The sequence below is a fragment of the Momordica charantia genome, assembly GCF_013281855.1.
Source record: "Momordica charantia cultivar OHB3-1 chromosome 9 unlocalized genomic scaffold, Mcharantia_2.0 BLBB01000009.1, whole genome shotgun sequence".
Classification (NCBI taxonomy): Eukaryota; Viridiplantae; Streptophyta; class Magnoliopsida; order Cucurbitales; family Cucurbitaceae; genus Momordica; species Momordica charantia.
In genome coordinates this window covers 9,635,631-9,648,750 of record NW_028275167.1, presented here as the reverse complement: position 1 = coordinate 9,648,750, position 13,120 = coordinate 9,635,631, and the positions used below count along the sequence as shown (strand labels likewise).

General features: G+C 28.9%; 1 protein-coding gene across 2 annotated transcripts; it reads right to left on the bottom strand.

The window, feature by feature from the left end:
* Positions 1–7,548: 7,548 nt before the first annotated feature.
* STOMAGEN (stomagen) lies at positions 7,549–11,403 on the bottom strand. 2 transcript variants are annotated; one of them, XM_022301073.2, is made up of 4 exons: positions 11,190–11,403; positions 10,986–11,068; positions 9,152–9,330; positions 7,549–7,955 (listed from the first exon to the last, which is right to left on the bottom strand). In XM_022301073.2, exons 1-4 carry the CDS (start codon positions 11,260–11,262, stop codon positions 7,946–7,948), a joined length of 345 nt encoding a protein of 114 aa, XP_022156765.1. In that variant the 5' UTR covers positions 11,263–11,403; the 3' UTR covers positions 7,549–7,945. The 2 variants fall into 2 exon arrangements, with proteins under 2 accessions (XP_022156765.1, XP_087973832.1); XM_088117706.1 differs by lacking the exon at positions 7,549–7,955 and having other exon boundaries at positions 8,928–9,330; positions 11,190–11,402.
* Between the last annotated feature and the right edge of the window lie 1,717 nt (positions 11,404–13,120).

Genomic DNA, 13,120 nt, shown 5'->3' with positions numbered 1-13,120 from the left:
TTACAGTCATACCAATATGATAGGACAACGAAGTAATTAGATTACTTTTCAGTCATCCATAAATTCTCTTTCATCAAATGCCTATATTTATGAACCAGCCAAAGAAAAGGGAAGAGAGAAAGAAAGATATCGAACTCAGTGATAAGGATTAGTGATAAAAGTGCCAAACTAGGGATCGGGATATTTCTGTGGGAAAATACTTAGCTTCTCATTACCATTAAATATTTGACAATTTGTTATTGTTTAAAGAGGGTAAGATATATAGATTATGCTGAATTATATTGTATAATTGTTTGTGTATAATTATGTTTTTTTTTTATAGTTCAATATACAGGATGTGGGGGGTGAGAATTCAAACTTGTAATCTTTTGGTCGAAAATATGTGTTGCCGATAGATATATAGAATTAGAAGTAAAGATCAGTTCTGATATATGAACCATGTCATATATCATGTTTCTAAGACTAATGATGTTTGCTTTGGAAGGTACCAATTGACATCCACAAATATATTTAGTTTTAACAAAACCCTATGCAACACTGTATCAATATTATTACACTATCCTAGTACTAGGAAGAAGTTGAGAGAGCCATTGAGTTCTATGGGCTCTCAAATCCACCAATCTATTTAACATGATTGCCTATAATTGGAAAATCACTCTTATAGCCACATAATTATAGTTCAAGTGGTGAGATTTCACTTAAATATGCCTACGATAAACTCATATTTAGCTTAAATCATCTCGACATAGACCAAATAGTCCAACTCTACGTCACCTTGATCGCCTCACGTGAACTACATCTTGGCCTACAACGATTATTATCTCATAGACTTGCAGTAGTTTTATGCTTTAACTAACTTGAACTTTTCAGTTTTATCCTTATTCTGAGCATGAGTTAACTCTTTATGTTGAAATTTGTGGAACCTTAACTCTACCTTGTTAGTCCCTTTGTTATGTACTGATTGTAGTTTACTTAAGTGTGCTTATTGCTATCTCTCTTCTGAAGATTGATCCAACATAGGATGGGTTGCTTGCTAGTTTTAATCTTAAAAATGTTAATTCAAAAGTATATGCACACTTTTTGCTTGCAAACTTATGGAAATCATAACACATGCTTGAAATGTTGGGTGGAAATCGAGGAATACATGTGGGTCTCAGGTCATTGACCTTGCCGAGAACATAAACTTAGCCATATGACAAGAGGGTCCTGTAGCTCGGTGAGCCCGAGCTCTGGGCCAAAGTGCGTTCGTCCCCTCCTACATATATCGAGAGTATTTTAAGCGAATTTAATAACTGCCAGGATCGCGCTGCGATCCCCACTGTGATTCTCGTAACGAGAATCCTCATCTGAACCCCTATAAATACACCCTTATTTCACTCAAGCAAGTATGCAATTTTATCTGAAAACGACTCAGAGATTTGGACTTACAACTGACTTTAGCGTCTAAGTGTCTTTTTTCTACTTGCAAGTCTCATTACTAAGCTTGCCTTGTAAATTTTTGTTATTCAAGAGTTGTGATGTGTTTTGCCGTAGCATTGCACAACATTGGGACCAAAAAATTAAATAGCAAAAAATTGGGGTGTTCATAAATTCCAACATCTTCTTTGATTTATTCATGTTTACTTGCTCGGACAATTTTAGCTACATATTTATTTTAGGATAATTGTTAGAACTTAATTCCCTTAGTATTGAGCTTGCATTTCGTTATTGAGCTTGCATTTCGTTAATTTAGATATAGTTAGTATTGATATTAAGATTTGTACTCGTCTGAGTCTTAATTTCATCCTATTTTTATAAATGTTTGGAGAATTGCCAATAAATGGCTGCTTGTTTTTATTTTTTGTTTCTCATTTTTGATTTTATTAAAATTTATGTTTCTTATTTTTCATTTTTTAGAAATATTCTCAAACTTGTATAGAAATTTTAGAAACAACACAAACAAGTTTCTTATTTCTCGTTCATTTTTCAATTTGTTCCAAAACATAAACAAAAATATTATTTTATCACTCTTGAATCTACATGTGTTGGGCCATACAATTTTATTTTTATTTGTAAGCTCAATTGTCTCTTCAACTTATTATTTATATTAATTATTTTATTGACTCTCTCCTTTTAATTTGAAATAATATAGATATTGTTGATTTTGTTAGTACAATGACAAATTGACGAAGTTCCGATCTTTAAGAAATGAGTAAACGTCTCAACACATATGGTTGAATTGAAGTTTAGTGACTCATTGTCAAATGATAGGTCGAGTGATTATAAGTGGTTTTATTTTTAAAAGCTTTTTAAGTTCATCTATTTCATTTTGATGGAGGTATATATAGTTAATTTTTCACATAACGGAGAGAGTATTAGAGTCTCTAGCCTAACAATTGAAGTCTATTTTCCATCAATGCACAAAAATAATGCATTAAATAGACTAACGGGTACGATATCTTGTCAAAGCGAGCATAGTTCGACGATAATTGACATATACCTCCAACTAAGAGGTTATGAGTTTGATCCCCACCCCTTGGAAAAAAAAAAGAGTATGATATCTTATTTTCTGAACTTGCATTTCATATACAAATTTGAATGCTATAATTAGACGTAAGTATTCAATCTTTAAGTTTTAGCCTTACACAAACTTCAAAACATAAACCTTATGGCATATATTTTAAGAGCACACTTTATAGAGGCTTGAAAAATAAATTAAAAAAAAAAAGAGAAAAAAACACGAACCGTGGATAGTGTTCTTTTATCTCTCATTTTTTTTCTTTGAAAAACAAGAAACAAAATAACTTTTAGATTTTGAAAAACAAAAATAAAAGGACAAGAATACGCTTTTGATTCTTAAATTTTGAGTTTACATACAAGTATACAACCTTTACGACCTCCCTATGAATTGTAACATCAGTAATAGACGACCTTCGAAAGAAAGAGGGTGGAGGAGAAAAAGGAAATGATAGGAGAAAATGAGGTTCAATATTATTAAATTAATATTTTTGCCAAATCAATCAATTACAGTCAACAATTCCATCGTCACATCATTTTTTTCTTTTGTTAATTTTTCTCATAATTATAAGAGAAGAGAGGGTAGGAAATGAGTTTTTACCCTTAAACTTGACTAGTTATACTAATTTCACCTTAAATTTTCGATTTCATCAAATTGAGTACTAAACTTAGATACGTATTTCAAGTTATACACATCTATTGAACTTTCGTTAATTAAACTCATTAACCATGACTTCATATTAAATGGTTTTTATTATGTGTAGAATTTTTGTAAATAGTCTATTTTTAAAAGTATAGGAACCAAAACAAACATTTTAAAACATAAGGATTAAAATGAACTAAAGTTGAAAGTACATAAACCGTTTTGAAAGTACAATGACCAAAATAAACTAAAACTGAAGCTACACAGACCAAAATATATGTAAAAAACTCCAAAAAATCACTAATCCAATGAAAATCAAAGCTTTTGCCATAATTAATTGGATTAAAACACAAAAATCGAACATGAAATAACACCACCTAAGTTTACAAATTTCAACCAAAATAGAAAACTTTGTCTTTTTTTTTAAATCGTATCAATCTCATATCAAGTATACATACTTTATAATTCACCTGACATACACATGAGAATACTTTTTCCAACAATCTTTCAAACAAAAAACCGATTTACAATACTTTTAAAGTCTATGACGAAGATTACAATACCCACGAAGACGTTAAAGATAAAAATTGATACACCGTACTAAATTTCGTTTTTTTTTTTTTTAATGGAGTCAGAACTCAGAAGAGAAGCTGTTGTTGATTTTGACTGGAGTGAAAAAGTGTGCAGTGAAACATAGACAAGTGTCCTTAATGCAATAAAGAGATCTGTGAAGAGTAATAAATTAGAGCCCTCAATTTGGTTGGGGGTCCAAACTCTGCATTCTGCATTCTGCATTCAATCTTCTTCTCCTCTTTGCTGCCATTTTAATGGAATGGAATCCCCATTCTGCTTCTCTTGCCCCCACTTCCATGTGATTATTCTGAATAACTTTTCTTCATGAGGGCACATTTTTTTCAAGGATTGCTTATGTTCATCTTATTCTACCATTTTTTTTCTTTTCTTTTGACACTTATTCACCTTTTAGATTTAGAAATTTTAGTTTGTAAGAGATTGGAGGTCGATAAAGGGATTAGCGGTGAATGAGTTTCAACAACGGTTTGATTTATTTTTTCTTTGTAAGTTTGTGATTTGTAAAAGTAGGAATAGAGATACTGTTGGCTGTTTTAGACACTTATTTACACTCTAAATTTGTCTAATTTTACACTTTTATATTTATGCATGTAAGATTTTGTTTTAATTCTCATTATATGCATTTACATTTATTATAGTTATTTGTTTTTTTTATATATAAAAGATTTAATTCCATAAATTATTATCATAATCTTCAATTATTGTGGGTCCCGTACTAATTTTCAACCTAAATTCCTTAATCCAGCCCTTCAAAACCTTAATTTACTCAAGATTGATTTTCTATTAATTCACTCCCACTACTCAATCTTCAAAGGCAATTCAAAATCACAGAAACATCTTTTGAAGTCTCAATAAACATATATCTACATATTCAAAAAATATATTCAAAATCACAGTATATATCCACTTATATCCTCATATATACATTCAAAATCCTTATAGTATATATTCGCATATCCGCATACATACAAGTTAAGTTATAAGATATATCATAATCAAATCACTATGATATATATCCTCATATATAAAATATTTCACACGAAATCATAAATTAAAAACAACCGTTGGAATGCAAACATTTGAATCGGGAGATGAACTGCTTTGGCGACGGGGAAGAATGGAGGTGGTCGGAGATGAAGGCAGACAGAAACGACCGAAGAAGAAGAACTGACAGAAATCTCCAGCCGAAGGGGATAAACGCAGACGAAATGCTCTTGCAACAAAGAAAAACGGAACCGGTCGAAGAGGAAAGCAGACAGCGACAGATGGTCGGAGGAATAAAAACGGAGGGTCGGAGGAATAAAAACGGACGGTCGGAGGAAGAAGAAAGGGGTGGGTTTCGAAAATGGATGGTTTTTTGGGGTTTTGGGATTTTTTTTATTTTAGAAAATATCATTAACACATTTTAAGGGATTTGAGCTCCCAATTTACCAATTCTAGATTTTAATATTTATTTAATATTGAGATAGATCCTTAAAATGATATACTAGTAATTTGTGTGATGGGTACCATCTAATTAGGGTTGTTTCATGAAAAAAATTTAAATTCTATATTTTTCAATCTTTTTATGTAATTATGATATCTGAATAGACCATCTATGTACTAATCTCTAAATATAGTTGAGACGCTACACCTAGCGTCTCAATGTTACGACAGTATTCTAAATACTGGACTTTCATTTAAGGTTTGTTTTAGTCGAAATTTATACAGTTTTTTGTGACGTTTTGAGGCAGCGGCTCGAGAGCACTGACAGCAGAGGGGCAGATCTAGATCACTTTATTTTGGGGTAATTAATTCTTGATTCTATTGTGAGTTCTTCGTTCTTGTACCTAAGTGTATTGTGTTAAATACTTAGAAATTAGGAGACTTTTGTTGGGACCTCTCGAGGGTGAATATTTGGGTGAGATATTTTGAGTGATTGTATCCAATTCTGATTATTAGTAAAACCTGCATCTAAATAGAAGACTGGACGTAGCCCATAAACTTTTAGGGTGAACGAGTATAAATTTTCTTTGTCGTTTATTGTTTTCCCTTAATCTCTTATTGTGTTGTATGATTGTGATTTTGCTAGATATACCTGCTTAAAGGGAAATAAATTGTTATATTACTTGTAGATTGTTTTGATTTGAGACTTCTACAATAATAGCATATTTAATGATAAAATATTCGAAAACAATAGCTCAAACATAAGAATTAATACACCAATAATATACGTTGCAGTGATGAATTTTATATCAGTAGTACATTTTATCAATGATTTAAAAATAGTATATTAGTTATATACGTGAGAAAATTTTGTATATGTGTAAGTTACTTTTTTGTGTCAAAATTTTGTAAATATCACGCGCAACAGTTTTGCGTAATTTTTTTTTGATATTTTTGGTAACATAAATTAAAGGACCAGTGGTAGACAAAAACATTTAGTAAGATTAGCAAAATAGCATCCACATTTAGGTTTTTCAAATATAACACTTTTTACAAGAAAAAGAATGGAGGTCCAATTTTAAAATGACAACTTTACTCAAATGATATACATCTTTAATATATATGTAATATATGTACATGATATACTATTGATATGAAGTGTCTGATATACCTGCAATATGTATGTGATATACATTTGATATACTACTCTTTGCAATATCGTATGTGATATACATCTAATATACTATTCTAATATATTATTGATATGAGTGTCTAATATACTACCGATATTATCCTGATAGGAGTATCTGATATACTACTTATATAAGTGAAAAATTTTGCTATATTCTGAAATAAAATAAAAAAAAACATGTGACATATCTTGAATTACATAAAAGATTTTTTCTACCCACTGTCATTTTCCTAGATTAAAAACACCTAATAGAAATTTTTTATTTAATTTTTATGATTTGTTTAATTCTATTTTAAACTATTATTTTTCTTATTTCTTTTTATTATTAGTTCTTTTTTCTATAATTCAACCTTAATTAAAAATAAATAAAAATAAAAATAAGAGGGAAGGAGCATACCAAAAACAAAATTTGAGAGATAGCACAAAAATTTAAAAAAATTGCCTTTTGATGGGCCATCTTAAATAAATGTCATATCAATTTTTTAAATCTATATATAATCTTAAATAAATGTCATATCAATTTTTTAAATCTATATATATATCACTCATATAATTGAGCATTATTGCAAAAGTACATCTATTCCTTGGGAAATGTCAAGTTAAATAACAAAAAGAGTTTCATCTTTCCAATTATACCAATAAAAATAATCATTTCTTGTCTTGTTGTTTTGAGGATAGATTTTTTCATTTTACACAATTGTATGGTAAGAATTATATAAAAAGTATCATATTATATAGTTAAAGATGCATACTTTTTATATATCAAGTATTGCACTACTACAAATTTGACCTCGTTGACGCTGACTTTTTTTTGTTTAGTTCACACTTTTCAAAAAAAAAATCAATTGATTTTTAATTTTGACCTATAAATTATTCTTTAAAAAATGCATATATGGATGGTTATCAAACGTCAACTTACGCCTATCTTAAAGTTGACGCAATAGAGTGCTTTTAGACTTTTGTTGACGTTAATTAATAACTTTGTATTGTTACATTTTAATATTTAATTAAATATGAGTTTTATTTCTATATTTAATAAGAGTTTAAAGTTTGAGAGGTTTTAACAATTTGTGAAGAAAATGTATTTGGAATAGAGAGTTTAAAAAATCTTATTTATTTTTTTATTAAGTTACTAAATCTACATCTCCTATAAATACCTCTATAACCTCACTTTCAATACACACCAATACATACCAATACAACCTACAATTCATACTCTCTTATCTATTTTCTCTATTCTATACTTTGCTCTTTTTAGAACAATTTGCCAAAAGAGGGGTGTTCTTTGTTGTGGAGCTTTTAAGCAGGGTGGTTTGAGCTACACAACGTTTCAGTTGGGTTGTTGTATCTGGAGGGGACAGACTAGAGAATACCTGCTGCATTGGTGGTTGATAAAGAAATACACCTCGCAGAGAGTTTGAATCGCCTTAAAGAGAGCGAGATACCCGCGCCTCAATCTAATTGATTTTGTGTTTGTTTCTCAATATTTACTTCATTTACCTCTGTTATTTGTAATTCCCCCATCACTTTGTGTAAATTGTTGTAGTCCCCGTATTTTTCACATAGTCGACAGTCTTTAACCGTCAATGTTTCCCTTTTTATTGAAACCTAAAAATAGTCGATAAGACAGTAAATATTGACACATGTTAGCCATCAACAAAAAATAAAAATCACATTGTTGACATTTAAGTTAAGAATTTTCTCCATTTCTAATTAAAGTAGGATTATCCCAATATATTAAAATTTGATATATTTTAAGTTAAATTACAACTTCCAGCGTAGCGTATAATAGATTTCTGAACTTTAAAAAATGTAGAATAGATATTTAAAAAAAAACTTTCAATATTGTGTCCAATGATATCAAGTAAGTTCCTGAACTTACGGATATCAAAAAAAAAATGTTTTGAATTTTCGAAGAGACGTAATAGACATTTTTTTTTAATTCAAGAATCTATTAGACATAAAATTAAAAATTTAAGAATTTATTTGACACACAACATTGGAAGATTGAGAATTATGAGATATTTTTAAAGTTCATAAAAATTTACCAGGCAAAATCATTATACTTCATGAACTAAATTTATAATTTAATAATTACCTTCGATATAAAATAGATTTAAGAAAATATCAAAATTTGAATCATCCAACTCCAATAATATATAATAAACTCAAACAAGCCCTGAATTAAACAATAATTAATGAAACCAACAAAAAATGTTACAATGAAACATATCGCATCGAATTTTGTGTGACTGTGCTAACAAAGAAGACTTTGGGACTGATAAAGACTAATTGTTAAACATTTGACCTTTGTTGATGGCTAAAACATGTCAACAATTACTATAGTTGACGTTTTTTGCAAATCAATTATGATAGTGTCAACTTTTCAAAAACATCAACTTTTTTCTATTTTAGTTGACGGTAAAAAAAGGTCGAACTTTTTCCTTATTAGACACAGTTCTAATAGTTCACGAACTAAACTTGTAATTTAATAACTATATATTTAATAATTACCTCTTAAGCAAAATATATAATAGGCCATTTAAAAAGACATCAAAATTTTGAACAAGCCAACTCCAATAATACACATAAGCTCAAACAAGTACCCGAATTAAACAATAATCAATGAAATCAACCAAAAATGTTAAAATGAAATAGAGATCACACTAAAATTTGTGCGATGCTAACAAAGATGACTCGGGACTAGTAATGACTAATTGGTATAAAAAAACTCGATTTAACGATTCGAATCAACTCTCTCAAGTCGTCTTTTGAAAAGAAGGAAAAAAGGAATGAAAAATTACCTATGACAAACACATCTATAGTGGTAAGCACTATTGATAGGGTCATTGCCTTCCACAGGTACTTGCTCAGCTCTACACTTGTATTTGCAACCTCTACATTCATTGTAAGTACATGTTGGTGCTGTTGAACCAATCATCAACCTTCTTGTTCTTGAATTTCTCAACATTTTATTCTTCCCCTGAAGTTTTCAAATTTACATCACAAACCACAATTACATCTTTTTTTTTAACTGTTTTTTATTTATTATTTGCTTCTATAATATATAAAATATTATCTTTATGATAATCCGGAATTAATAATCGTCATATTGGATCTCTATAACTGAGAGTGTCAATAGTCACCCAACACTATAATAGATGTTGCGGAACTCGTCCCCAAGGGGAATGGGGAAGCCCCCAACTACGCACCCCACCAGGCTCGAATGAGAGCGTGGGTATCTCCATTCGATCGCAAGCCCACTACACCACCACCCGCCGGTGGTATAATATATAAAAGATTATAAGCGTGGATTTTAAAGTTGGAATTTATGTGGGCGTATACTGATACCTTATCCGATTCAGTTATATTTAAGTACAAAACATAAATAGTCAACTTGAGCATAGCTCAACTGTGGACCAAACAGTTATATGTTCAAATCCTCGACCCCTTCACGTATTGTACTAAAAAAAGGCTCAACATACCATTGGTTGAGGAATCAATCCCCACCTTATATTGACTTATGAAAACAAATTAATTATTTGGGAAAATTGCAACTTTTTTATTTAAAAAAGCTGCATTAATTTAGTCAATTTGAGTTTTGGTTTTTATGAAATTTCATGTGCCTTATGTTTTGGTCCCTTCAAACTTTACAAAATATAAGTATATATCCTTATGTTAATTTCATTAATATTTTAAAACTTTCAAATATACTTTAGAAATTTGTTACCTAATCTATTACAGTGTCATGAAACACATTAATTTGAACCAAAAAGAATGTCGTATCAAGTTTTAGTATAAAGTTAACATAAAAAACAAAATGCTTAAAATTCTATTTAAGAAAAAAAAAGGCAGACAAAAGTAGAATTTTAATTTTAATTTAAAGAATTCAAAATTGTTCTAAACACACAAAATAAATAAATAAAACCAGAAATAAAAACCATGGCCCCACTTTTACTAACAAATATGAGAATACTTTTAAAATAAGATTTTAAACGAAAGTATAAGCACTTTACTAAAAACTACTCAATGTAATTTAAATTTATTCCAAACTTTTAAAATTACTTCCCTAACAAGTATATACTTGTCCCGCCAAACCGAGCATAGCTCAAATGATTAAGGTACCTATCTCTGACCAGAAAGTCATGAGTTCGAACCCCCACCCCCACAATGTTGTAAAAAAAAAAAGTATATATTTGCCCCAAAAATACTTTCTAAGTACCCTTCGTAAAGCACTTTTAAGTATTTATGACATAATTTCGAAACATAATAATCTTGTGTGAAATTATTTTAGAATAAGTTTGGGAGGTATTCTAAAATAGTATTTTTAAGTGGAACATTTACTTAGTAAATACTCTTAAGAAAAAATCAAATGCTTTCCTGTCTTTTTTTTTTTTTAAGAAATTCTCAAACTTCTTGTTTCAATAATTTTTTTTATAAATGACTTTTTAATTGGCGAAAAACGCTCTTTAAAATTTTAACCAAACACGACCGTTTTTCTAATCACACGTAAATACTTTACTTTAAAGGGCATGTGGAACACATATTTAATCCGGATTAAAAAGTGGATACTCCCAAACATACCCCAAATGAATTAGAAGAAAAAAAAGATTAGAATTTGTTATTGAGATGGCTCACCTGGTTGGCCATTGTTGAGACAGAAGAGAATTGAGGTGGAAGTGCTTTAGCCAAAAGCAGCTCATCCTCCCCAGTGGTGAATCCTGGAAAATAAATTTAAACCCATAAAAAGATAACATGAACAGAGAATTAAAATGCGAAATAAATAAAAAGTAGTAAAAAAGTGAAGAGAGAAAGAAGAAGAAGATAAAGCAAAGAACAGACCTTGTACTGCAACAACAATAATTAGGGTTAGAAGAAGCAGAAGGACTGAAGCTGGTTTTGCAGCTTTTGCCATTGGGAAGAACAAAACCCAAAAAACAAAAAACAAAAAAAAGTGGAATAATAATATGAAGATAAGAAGAGAGTTTGTGGAATAGAAAGAAAAAAAGAGAGAGTTTGGTGTTTTGTTTCTGTGGTGTAATAGTAAGCTGGTAAAGGGGATGAGATAATATAGAGAACTGTCAAAAAATCTAGAGGTTGTTAGGTCCCCCCACACCCATGTAGCTTGCTTTGTCTCCACTTTATGGAATGTTTATGGAAATGACACGAATGCCCCTCATTTTTGCGGGTTTTGAACGGGTGTAGCTTAGCTGATTGAGACATTAGTTATTTACCTCGTGAGCTTTAAATTCTCTGGTACCCTCATCTTTTTAAGACTGTACATCTTTTAAAAACTTTAATTCTATACTTAATGTATTGAAATTTCTTTATCATGGGTCGAATCAGAATCATTGAAGTTTTTGTTAACGTAATTGTTTGAAAGAAATAGATTTTGTTGACGAGCATGTTAGATTTTGTGCCAAATCCTTGTGACATGTCATGAGTTCAAATATATACTAATAAACTAATAATTAAATAATGAATCAACTTTTTATTAGAAAATGAGCTATTTGAGATGTTTTAATACATAAAGGGTAAAATAAGAAATAAAAGATTAAAAAATATTTTGTATATTTTTTCTAAAGGTAATGTTATATATTTTGTAAAGAAAAATAAAAGAGAGAAATTTTGGTGTACCATGTATTCAAACCAGAGTTCTTTTTTTTTTTCCTCCTTTTTTTTTATCGACAAACCGGAGATTTAAATATATGGAAAATCTTAATTTTAATTTTTTTAAGTACGAAAATTTTAAATTTTATGAAAAGTTGAAAATCTTGGTTATGAGTTTGCGTAGATGTCTATGTAATCATATTAATTAGTTTGCACGCATTTGAAGCTACGTTATGTATGTATATGTTAAATAATTAATTAACGACAAGAATTAAAATGGTTATTTTATTAAGGATAAATTATTAGAACTTATTAGATTCAACGTTGAATATGAGTTTAATAATGTTCTTTGAAATTGTTTTCGAATTCTATGATCCAACTTTGGAATTATGAAAATAACATTTTATGTGTTTTTTTTCTAGATTTTGAATTTGAAACTTTAAAATGCAAATTCACATCTAAAAAAATAAAAATTTTGATAAATATATTATTTCATGTTATAATTTTTTTTTTGTTAAAATTGAAATAGGTAAAATATAATATTATAAATTATATAACATTGTAAAATAATAATTATACAAAATTTAAAAAAACATTGCACACTTTTATATAGGTTACAAATATATATATATATTTGTGTTTACGTGATATTTTGTTGAAACGTGGATGAACATTAAATTTATTGCTCCAAATTAGGAAGAACAATTGAAAGTTGCTTGGTATTTGTTTGATAATATTTTTCTTCTAAATATTTTATCTTTAGAAAAAAGATAGATATATATTTTAGACCTTGGAGGTGTTTTTCATTTTGATTTATAATCTTTTAAAAGTTTTAATTTTATCCTTTTTGTGTATAAATCTTTTTCAATTAACTCATTATTGTCACAAAATATTAACTCATTAACAAAATAAGATGTAATATCAAAATACATATTTTATTAATTGAGTTGAAAATAATCTATGTTTTGAAGAAATATACATACAATTCATCCATAAAATAAAATATTTAAAAAGAAAAACTAACTAATTTCATATGACTTTGCAAATAATGATCTACTTGATTTAACATTGTTCCATGTTATAGAAAATTAAACTATTAAAACATTGGTACTAATTTTTAATGTGTAAAATTGGTCTAGCTGAATAACCAAACTCACATTACT

What these genes read in the sequence shown, in the direction of transcription:
- STOMAGEN (XM_022301073.2), bottom strand. Translation starts at nt 11,262, where the DNA reads ATGGCAAAAGCTGCAAAACCAGCTTCAGTCCTTCTGCTTCTTCTAACC. An exon ending in TATTGTTGTTGCAGTACAAG is followed by an intron (nt 11,069 to 11,189) that starts GTCTGTTCTTTG and finishes TTTATTTTCCAG; the next exon opens with GATTCACCACTGGGGAGGAT. An exon ending in TCTCAACAATGGCCAACCAG is followed by an intron (nt 9,331 to 10,985) that starts GTGAGCCATCTC and finishes TGAAAACTTCAG; the next exon opens with GGGAAGAATAAAATGTTGAG.